The sequence below is a fragment of the Pangasianodon hypophthalmus genome, chromosome 4 (genome assembly GCF_027358585.1).
Source record: "Pangasianodon hypophthalmus isolate fPanHyp1 chromosome 4, fPanHyp1.pri, whole genome shotgun sequence".
Lineage (NCBI taxonomy): Eukaryota > Metazoa > Chordata > Actinopteri > Siluriformes > Pangasiidae > Pangasianodon > Pangasianodon hypophthalmus.
The window spans coordinates 13,969,455-13,980,518 of NC_069713.1; the positions used below are offsets into that span (position 1 = coordinate 13,969,455).

Genomic DNA, 11,064 nt, shown 5'->3' on the forward strand with positions numbered 1-11,064 from the left:
ACATTGACTGAGTGAATATATATGGACTACGTACTTTATTTCACTAAAGTGAATTGTGAAACTGTTATGACACTGAATTTGATAGCCAACAATCTTATTGCTATTATTTTCTTATTTTGGTCACTGCTATTATGTATTGCATTATTATTTGCCTTTTTACTCCTTTTACTTACTGTTTTTTTTTTACTATCTTTTGTTTCACTATTTCTGTTTTCACTTTATTCTTAGAATGTAGGAAAGGTGCTATATAAATAAAGTGCATTATTATTATTATTATTATTATTATTATTATTATTATTATTATTATAACAGTGGGAACTTGCCTGCATATAACCAGTGCACAGATGGAGCATGCATCTTCATAAGAGTGTATCTGATCCTTGGGGCACATGCAGGTGGATTTGCTTCCAGATCCATAATTTCAGGTTGTGGGGTCTGCTGTGTCATAATGATGCTTGTCTTTGGAATGTTAGGTCTGGGGTGATGGGCAATGTGCATGGAAAGCCCGTAAATAACTTCAGTAAAAGGCAGAACAATGATCTGTTCTGCCAAAATGAAGATATCAACACCACCAGCTGCATAGTCTCTGGGATATGCTGCAGGGTCATCCATAACAGTGACAGCTGCGAAAAAGCAAACAGATCATCAAGACCCGAGCACCTCTTTTGGAACTCTCTTTCTGAGAGACAGCGCATCTGGACCTTATTTTGTGCACTTGTGCGCAGTCATGTTGGAACAGGAAGGGGCCATCCCCAAACTGTTCCCACAAAGTTGGGAGCATGAAATTGACCTTGGTATGCTGAAGCATTAAGAGTTCCTTTCACTGGAACTGAGGGGCCAAGCCCAACCCCTGAAAAACAACCCCACACCATAATCCCCCCTCCACCAAATTTCACACTTGGCACAATGCAGTCAGGCAAATACCGTTCTCCTGGCAGCCACCAAACCCAGACTCGTCCATCGGATTGCCAGACAGAGAAGCGTGATTCGTCACTCCACTGCTCTAGAGCCCAGTGGTGGCGTGCTTTACACCACTGCATCCGACGCTTTGCATTGCACTTGATGATGTAAGGCTTGGATGCAGCTGCTTGGCCATGGAAACCCACTCCATGAAGCTCTCTACACATTGTTCTTGAGCTAATCTGAAGGCCACACGAAGTTTGGAGGTCTGTAGCTATTGACTCTGCAGAAAGTTGGCGACTTCTGCGCACTGTGCGCCTCAGCATGCGCTGACCCCGCTCTGTGTTTTTACGTGGCCTACCACTTCGTGGCTGAGTTGCTGTTGTTCCCAGTTGCTTCCACTTTGTTATAATACCAGTAACAGTTGACCGTGGAATATTTAGTAGTGAGGAAATTTCACGAATGGACTTATTGCACAGGTGGCAACCTATCACTGTACCACGCTTGAATTCACTGAGCTCCTGAGAGCGACCCATTCTCTCACAAATGTTTGTAGAAGCAATCTGCATGCCTAGGTGCTTGATTTTATACACCTGTGGCCATGGAAGTGATTGGAACACCTGAATTCAGTGATTTGGAGGGGTGTCCCAAAATTTTTGGCAATATAGTGTATGTCTGTTGTCAGTTACTGCTGAGACTGTCCATAAATTAGCCAGGTGTCTAAAGAGGGATGTTGCAGGGACTGTAGGGCAATGGTCATCAAAGTGGGGTCTGTGATTTTTTTTTTTCTTATACTTTGTCAGTGTTGGAAATTACAGCCCACTCTTATCATCCATCCATCCATTTTCTGTGCTGCTTATCCTACACAGGGTCACAGGGGAACCTGGAGCCTATCTCAGGGAACACCCTGGACAGAATCACAAACCATAGACACTTTTTCTGACTGGGGGACAAAACCAGAGTACTGGAGGAAACCCGTGAAACACTGGAGAACATGCATGCTCCTCACACACAGGGTGGAGTTGGGGTTTGAACCCCCAACCCCAGAGGTGTAAGGCAAACATGCTAACCACTAAGCCACCCCACCCTCAAAGATGTTCTATTTATTACTGAGTTCCTATAGTTATTAACCAGTTTGAATTGCCCAGGTGAGTTGAATGGGTTTAATCCAAACCTCACTGACTCAAAAACAAATAGGCCTTTAAATACTGTCAATTTGGACATAATTTGTTCTATCAGAAAGAATTTCAGGAATAAAAATCTCTATATTTTACACATTTAAATAGCCTAATGAGCCTAGTATTTAACTAGTTGGCTTATGTTCAGGGGGTTCTGTGAACCATGATTTACAGTTAAGGGGTCCCTGTAAAATGGAAAAGAGAGAGATACAGCTCCTGCTCTAGGGTGACTGCACATACACTTCCTAGGTCTTAGGGTTAACCCAAAGTGAGCTAGCTCTCACGCCCCCGTGCGGTTTGGCTGCCTTAGTTTCTCACCCATTCTTACACACTATCTAGTGTTCTTGTAATAATTGTCTAATTTCAATTACAACAAACCTTTACCTTACTCGCTTAACAAAGCGGGTTACAAAACCTTCATGATAATTCTCCTCTGCTGCTCTACATGTTCCCCGTAAACACATTTACAGTCAGTGATAACTCAGACCCTCACGTGACAGAAACACTTCATATATGCGCGAGGCGGCTTCGCGGTGGCAGTCCAGATGTGCGCGCGTACCAGACAAGCACGTGAAGGCGACAAAAGCACAGGTGATTTTTTTTTTTTAAACAATAATAACAGCTGTATAAAGAGTGACTGCAATGTCGTCGGCTATGTGCCCTTATCATAAGATATCTTAAGCTTAATCGGCTGGGTGGTCGAGGCAGTGCGTCTATTCGGTTTTAATAGGAAAGATTTGATCAGTCTGAGGTTACAGACTGTCATAATACAGGTACGGGAAGTGCTGTTTGGGATAGTTTATTGGGATAGTGTTTAGTACCTGCACGCTAGCCTTACTCCAAATTTAGCTTCCCGGTAACTGCTCAGTGAAAGCTTTCCTTTTGTTTTCTTTTGACTAGAATGCGACAGCATGACGGAAACCAGGACAACAGTCTCTCCCAGCAGTAATAAAGTGACACCTAATACAGTACCACAGTTTAGAAAAGTCTAAATCCCGGCGCTGTTTATTGACACACCGGCTGAACAGCCTACACATTCTCGGTGTCAAAATAAGAGTATCCGTGTTGTAGAGAAGGTCGTCTGTGCGCTTTTTTAGCTGACAAATGTAGAAGTAGCCATGAACAAGACCTGCATTCTTCTGCTCACTTTTAATGGTAAATTTCCACAGTCTTTACTAGCCTTGAAAATTGCTGTTGCGGTTCAATAATAACAACTTTTCAGTGCTACGTTCAGTGCGTACGGAGAGCAAGCATCACGTCTCTGTCATTTTCCCTACCGGTACCTGTATTTTGCTTAAACTACCGGTCAGTGACTGTCTGAATAAGGACTAAATAAAACAAGGCGTGAAAGCGCCTGTCCTGTTCGGTTTTCAGTCGTAAATACGGAGCACAAGCGCACAGAGACAAGATGTGACCGTGCTGAAGTCTGACTCTAGCTTGTCTTACAGCAATCTCACTGACATCTACAGAGCAGCGAGGTAACATTTCTTGTTTTTAATCTCTGAGAGTCTGAGCTGAGGCGACCACCTGGCATTCAGTCAGCTGTGATAGTTAAAGGTGTAACAGCCAATGTTTTTCAGAAATAAAATAATTTAAAAAAATGTGGAAAATGATTAAAAAATAGTTTAAGCCATTGTCTCAGAACAGGTGTATTATGTAGCTGAAAAAAAAAAAAAAAAAAAAGCACTTAGGAAACCTGCTTCCGGTCCGGAATGTATGTCTGTATTTAGATTGGCCACTTGTCGGTCATTTTTTTAAAGACACGAGCCCAACACCCCTTCATGTCCTCATGAATCATTATGAGAAGTTGCATAGTTATTGAGTTGTAACTTGGCTTTCAAGCAGTTGAATGTCTGAGTGCCTTTGAAAATGATGTAAAGACAGTCCTAGCTAATGGGAACTCTACAGTGTGTCCCAAAGTCTCCATGCATAGGGCAAATGAACACTTTTTAGCAAAATGTCTTCCAAAATTTTTCATACTTAGTTTTTATTATATTTTTTTTTCCAGATGGCCTTTAAGAATATCTTTGAAAAAAGAAGAATGTATTGAAATCATTCTCATGGCTGGATCGGGAAGCTGTCGCAAGGTTGTGATGGACATTGCAATTACATGCTTAACACCAGATGTATTAACACAAGTTCATCATGAGCGGGAAAGACGACTCTGTGTTTGTTTACAAAGAAATTGCAATCATGTAGAGGATGTTTTGTAAATAAAGTTACATTTTGCTAAAAAAAAGTGTTAATTTCCCCTGTGTATGGAGACTTTTGGGACATGCTGTAGTTGAACCACTATATGTTTTGGGGGAGGAGCTTTGTGTACATGGGTGGAAATGGGGAGGGGCTCAATGAGTAAAAAAGAAATCATAAAATCTTATTCACCTCCACACATTTAACCATTAGAGACCTTTATTTACCCACAAATGTTACCTAATGCACATTTAAATTCAAGTAAACTCATTCCTTTGTTTATTGGCTGTGCCTTGCTTATGTTGCTGATGAAATGAAGGGGTGATTACATAGCTCCAGGTAGTTAATTCTATAACTGGGACTTTTTTCTTCTGCATTAAAATGCTATCCCCAAACTACAGGAGATTTGTCCAATTTGTAACACTTAGAGCTTTTAGTGAATGTAGATGCACTTTCTGTATCAAGGTTTCAAGGTTTTCCACAGATGGCTCACCCTGATATTTGTGGCTGACAGGTTTTTCAGGGAGTTTTCAGGTAACAGCTTGGCTTGATATTCACACATGTGCCATGAATATTAAACATTATTGTTTATGTAAGAAGTAAAATTTACTAGTAAACCAAGACTGGACTTGTCTTGAAACTAATTGCTTGGACAGGCGACTCAGTAGAGGCAGTATCCGTGAAATTGCCATGCTTAATTCAAAATTTGTCCTACATGTGATTCAATTTGGTGGATAAACTATATCAGAAGATGTGTTCTTGCTTTTAGACAGGATGACTTAATCTCATCTGCATCTTTAAGTAATTAGGTTATCCTTGCTAATTAATAAAAACTACTGACAACAGGCTTTGACAGATTTATACTTGAAGTAACACATCACCCTGATAGCAAATGATATTAACGCATTTGCCACTTCATGTAGCCGCTTGATGACAGAGGCAGTGATGAACTCATCCAAGTCCGGCTACATAACACAACCACAGATCAGCCTTGACCGTATAAGACCACGTCTCTGAAATTGAAATGTTGTGTTGGCTGCATCTGGGCTGTTTTTGGCCTAGATTCTAAATGCTCTAATGCTATCAATATCATAACTCCCCCTTTTTGAAAGGACTTCACTCAGCAGTGTCTGACCAAAGGCCTAAACTGATTGAACATTTAAAGAGGTTATGAGTGGGGCTACAGGAACAAAGGTCATGTGAAGATTTTTGGTTAATTTGTTAAAAGGTTCTTTCCATGTGCACAGAGAACACAAAGAAACACAAACAAAGCAGGTTTCATGTGGTTACTTTGTGCGTCGGCACTCGAATTTAGCTATATGCTCATAACCCATGGCATTTCCCAGGTCTTACTAGTGAGAAATATGAACAGTTAGGCTTTTACAGCTGGTGTCCTTATTTTCAGTTACAGTTTCATGTATGACTTGTATGAAATGGCTTCCTCTTGTTGTGTACTGAGTTTTTTAACAATGACTCTCATATGGCTATAACGCACTTTCCCAAAGAATGAATGAATGATGTAACGAAATACTGTATTTCACTCTAGCTTTGTAAGCATATGAGCAAATTACCTAAAATATCTGTTGGTCTTTTACTGTGGAAATAATTTCATTCTCTCTGTTTCACTTCCCCATTCCACAGTAGTGATGGCTATGCAGCAGAAGAAAAAACACCAGCCAGTTGGGCATGTGGAAGCTCCAGATGGAGGTTGGGGCTGGGTGGTTGTGGTTGCACTCTTCATGGCTTCAGCCCTGGTTTTTGGGCTCATCCGCAGTCTGGGGGTTTTCTTCGTGGAGTTTGTGCAGTACTTTGGGGAGAGTGCTCAGGCTGTTTCCTGGATAACCTCTATAGGAGTGGCCATGCAGCAGTTACTTAGTGAGTGAAACTACATGTGCAATTGCAAACATGGGCCTCTTTTTTCATGCTGGATACAAACAGCTTTATCCGTAAATCATTTGTACAAGCTTTTACACAGGAAATGTGGTCTTCATGAATATCATAAATGTTCATATCCTACTCATGCTCCTGAGTGTGTGTAAGTCTACACATAAAAAGACTAACTAATGTAAATGTGGACTTGAAATCATTTCGAATTCAAATCGAAAACCATGTGAAAACCATGGATTAACACACTTTTATATGTGGAATACTATACTATTGAGTTTAAAATGCTTATTTTTATTATGTTTACAGCATTTAGCAGATGCACTTATCCAATGCAACATATAGAAGTGCTTTAGAGTCTCTATCACGGACTAAGAAACTTTTGTGAAAACCAGTCACTTCACATTAATTAAAGAATTAGAAAAATAAAGAAAGTGAGCCAACACAAACCCATACATTAAGAGATATTAAACTGGTCATATATTTATGACAAAAGAAATGCTGCCATATGAACTGAGGCTGAGTTGGTCTGTCTGCGTATAGCAGTAAGTCATAAACAAATGCCTCAGCTGATGGAAAATTTAGTGCTCTTATTATTATTATTATTATTATTATTATTATTATTTTATAAGTATTTTTATTTGCATAGAAATGAGTCAAAATAATTTCCAAAATAACTTCGCCTTTCAGCCTTTAACTTCATTGTTCATTTCAAGTCAAAATAATTTCCACTTCATCTTTCAGTCTTTACTTTCATTGTTCATTTGGTGCTTCCAGCTGTCTGTGCACTTGAACTTTTAGGAAATTTTGTGGGCGTCACTAAATGCAAATGAGCTGTGCCGGGAATGTGCGTTGAACATTGTGGGTGATGAATATACGCACATGAATACAAAGAAAATCAGTGTTTCTGAAACTTTAGTAAATCTGGCAGAAGATTTTTGGTTCAGTTTGGCTTACGCAAACATTTAAACAGAACTTTACTAAAAGATTGTAAAATGAGGCCATGTGTTTGTCTGGTTTATTAGGGCCTGTATAGCTATAGAGTTATAGCTGTTATTTTATTATACACAGTATAGTCAGCGGTCTTTGCTACATAAGCTTAATTATACATGTGTATGTGTAGGTCCTGTAGGCACGGCTGCATGTAATGCATATGGAGCTCGTCCTGTTGTTATGATGGGAGGCTTTCTTTCTGGACTGGGGCTCATTCTGGCTTCTCAGGCTACAACACTCACACACCTCTACCTGACCATGGGACTCATTTCAGGTAACCACTGTTTTACATACTGCACAGTTTTTATACGTTTTCTTTGCACAGGTAAGTACCTACCTCATGCTCTTTTAACCCTCTCTCTGTAGGGTCAGGCTGGGCTCTAGTCTTCACCCCTACAGTGGCCTCTGTGATGCAGTATTTCAGCACACGGCGTTCTCTAGCCATGGGCCTTGGCTTCACGGGTGTGGGTTTATCCTCCTTCGCTTTCTCTCCACTTTTCCAGTACCTGGTACAGTTGTATGGGTGGCGTGGGGCGCTTCTGATTCTCGGAGGTCTCAGCCTCAACATTGTGGCCAGCGGTGCTCTTATTCGACCACTCAGACACACTAAAGTTGTGGAAAGGGTACTTATTTCTATTCCTATTTGGAAATTATCTTTCCATAAATGTTCATCACTAAAATTATGGCCAGGTGGTAGAGACTTTTTGTTGAAAGTTAAGGTGATTCTTTTGAAAAAGTGGGCCCAGTTTAGGGGCCTGGGCACGATTATTGGCACGTCTCATTCTTCAGTGCACACATGGAAATATGATCTAGAGGTTCATTAATTAATTTTGTACAAGTATAATCTGTCCATATGTAATCTCTATATACAGTAAAACATACCCATTTACATTAGATAAACATACCCATCTGAGCTAGGCAGAGTGTCTGGCCTATATCAGCAGAGTAGAGTTGCCTACTCACCTTTATTACAGAGTGTTTTACAGATGGTTTAAAGAATAAGCTGAAGAAGAAGCTGTGCCATTATGGTTATCGCCTATTGTAGCTATCATTCCTTCTCTCTTCTCTTTCCCAGAGTAAAAGCAACAGTGTGTCAGACAGCTGTATGTCTTTCTTTTCCCGCTCCTGTGAGTATTTTGAGCTGTCACTGCTCTTGCACCGAGGCTTCCTCACCTACAGCTTGGCCGTCACGTGCTTCAATGCTGGGTACTTTATCCCATATGTCCACCTTGTGGCCCACAGCCGCCTTGTGGGCTTCAGCGAATTCCAGGCTGCATTTGTCGTTTCCAGCACGGGTGTGACAGACATTGTGGGTCGTGTGATGTCCGGCTGGGCCTCGGATTTGCGGCGCATGCGCTCACTCCACTTACTGACCATATGGACAGCTTTAGTGGGTCTGTTCCTCCTGCTGCTGCCCCTCTGCTCGCTGCAAGGGAACTATGGGGGTCTGCTGGCAGTCAGCCTGGCATATGGCTTCTGTGCCGGTGCTATGACCCCACTGGTGTTTTCTGTGGTGCCAGAGATTGTGGGCATGGAACGCATGGTCGGTGCACTCGGACTCCTGCAGCTTATTGAGAGCGTCGGAGGCCTACTTGGAGCTCCACTGTCAGGTAATCAGCCATTGTTTTGACGTCTAGAATGTTCACTGTATCAGCTAGTTATTGGAGAAACTTTGTGCTGCTTTAATAGCTGATATTTGTCTCTCTAGTGTAGTGTCTGTAATTATAGTTATTATAATCTAAGATTGCTGAATCTTAGATTATAATAAACATATTTAATGTCTATTTGGCACACTAGGCATGACATGATTCTGCATACACGCGCACCCAAATCAAATTCTTCTGGATGGCTTTTGAAATGGCACCTGAACTGATTTAACTGCTTTTCTATTCAACCAAACACATTTATGTTCTATTCTTAGGACTTGACTTTAAACCCAGTGATGCTACAGATACCAGTGTCTGGGTATCACTGAGAAAACAAAGGTTCTGGTCTTTTATTGGGTGGGATGGGTGGCTTAAATACTCTTTCTCTGTCAACAGAGACTGCAAGCCAATCAAGTGCATATGTTGGGTTTGTTACAAGCGTTGTGTATCATGCTAGCCCTAGTGGAGACCTGGGCTGGGTGAGAATTGGTGACAGTGAACAATATTGTGGAAAAAAAATTTTTTTTAAATCATCTAGCATCTTCTCTGTAGTATCCAGTAATGTTACCATAAATGATTTAGAGGGAATTTATTGCAATTTAAGTGCTGTAGCTATGTGTAACCACAGTAGTATTTTACCTGAATTAAGGATGTGTGTGATTACTGGAATATTATGATGTTTGTTGTAGTTATTTCTCTCTGTGTCTCTCTGCTCCCCTCTCAGGCTGGTTGAGGGACCTCACAGGTTCTTACATATGTTCCTTTGTGGTAGCTGGTGGATTTCTCATCTTGGGTACCATAATAACAACGACTCTTCCCTATTTCTGTTCTTGTACCGAACCCCCACCCCTGTCCCCAAAAAAGACCAAAAATGAGTTCACTGAAGATGAGCCACTTAAACAGGTGTTATCCTTGGACTTCACAGAGAATATACAAAACACAGACAGGATTCCAGAATCACTTCCTTCTCAAAACCATATAACAGAACCAAGTCTGGAAGTGGAAGGCACACCTCTCAGTGCAAACCAGACAGAAGACGAGGCTACTTGCTGATTGGCTGGAGGAGCAGTTTGGGCTTGCCACAGGAATCATATTAAATAAGGTTGCTGATTTTATGCTGCTTATTCTTTTTACTGTGAAAGAACTCATTGTGGTACAGCGTTTACAGAGAAACTGTCAGTAGCAGGTAAATGTAAACCTGACAAAAACTACCATTATCAAAAATTTTATACCACTTCCGTTCCCTTTAGGAATAAAGATCAAGCCAGAAAACTCAGCCAGTTTTTAGGGTCAGACACCAAATTCATCTTTGTTACAATCTTTATATGTTAATTGTTATTGTTTGCATCTAAACCAACCCTGTAGACTCATGTGCAGCAGTGCTATAGGCTTTCATACCAATCAAATATAGGAAATTGCTAGAACATATAGGAATCGACAATGATCATAGAAACCACATTAAAAATGGAACATATCACATTTTGGTGACAGTTTATTGCTTTGCTGGCAGATTATTGGACCTATTGCTGAACAGCTCTCACTAAACTGATTAGCCCAGCAATAGTGTCAGTCTGTAATACACACAGCATTGTTCTGTATCTTCAAAGGGTATCTCATGTTGTGTCAACATTAGGAACAGTTCCGCTTTTAATGCACAGTATACTCTTTGTTACACATAGGGAAAGACCAGTGTTTCCCCTAAGCAGTCCAGAGATCAGCTGAGCTGTGGCAGCTGCATGGGGTCCTATGACTGTGTAGTAATTGTGGTCACTGAACTACGTGATGCACTTCATCCACTGAAGTGTTCTAGACTTGAACTCACCAAGAAGGATTTTTTTTTTTAATTAAAAATGTCGGTATGTATTTGAAGAAGAACTTGAAGCATTGTAGGTTTCAGTAGTTTGCTACCAGAGTATACTAAACCAGCATCAATAAGACAAATATTTTTTAAAAGAAGACAAATATTTTTACACAATGTACTCACATGAATTCTAGCTGAATGGCACTACCTGAATGTCACAGCATACATTTGCACTATTTTTCACACTGAAACCTTTTCCCATATGGGTTTTATTCACTGTCTACTTGAAAATAAAAAAAATGCTGCATTTTTAGTCAGAATTGTAGGTGCGTAGACATGCTATGAAGATGACCTTTATCCTGGCATCAGCAGAGGCACATTCAGGGAACACGAGTTTAGTGCTGTGTAACGAGTAACTTACTTTTTAGAGGCCATATTATATATAATGCATATTATTAATGATAATTTTTTT

General features: G+C 40.6%; 1 protein-coding gene across 6 annotated transcripts; it reads left to right on the forward strand.

The window, feature by feature from the left end:
• The first annotated feature begins 2,219 nt into the window (after positions 1-2,219).
• Positions 2,220-10,966, forward strand: slc16a13 (solute carrier family 16 member 13). Of its 6 annotated transcripts, none has more exons than XM_053233387.1 (7): positions 2,223-2,669; positions 4,087-4,165; positions 5,910-6,143; positions 7,276-7,419; positions 7,512-7,768; positions 8,221-8,755; positions 9,516-10,966. In XM_053233387.1, exons 3-7 carry the CDS (start codon positions 5,915-5,917, stop codon positions 9,842-9,844), a joined length of 1,494 nt encoding a protein of 497 aa, XP_053089362.1. In that variant the 5' UTR covers positions 2,223-2,669; positions 4,087-4,165; positions 5,910-5,914; the 3' UTR covers positions 9,845-10,966. The 6 variants fall into 6 exon arrangements, with proteins under 6 accessions (XP_026791769.2, XP_053089362.1, XP_053089363.1 ...); XM_053233388.1 differs by having other exon boundaries at positions 5,913-6,143; XM_053233385.1 differs by lacking the exon at positions 2,223-2,669 and adding an exon at positions 2,689-3,556.
• Positions 10,967-11,064: the final 98 nt, after the last annotated feature.

Excerpts from the sequence above, each read along its gene's own strand:
- slc16a13 (XM_026935968.3), top strand. The coding sequence starts at position 2,624 with ATGTGCGCGCGTACCAGACAAGCACGTGAAGGCGACAAAAGCACAG. Across the intron at positions 2,670-5,909 it reads TGAAGGCGACAAAAGCACAG|TAGTGATGGCTATGCAGCAG; the intron begins GTGATTTTTTTT and ends CCCATTCCACAG. Across the intron at positions 6,144-7,275 it reads GGCCATGCAGCAGTTACTTA|GTCCTGTAGGCACGGCTGCA; the intron begins GTGAGTGAAACT and ends GTGTATGTGTAG.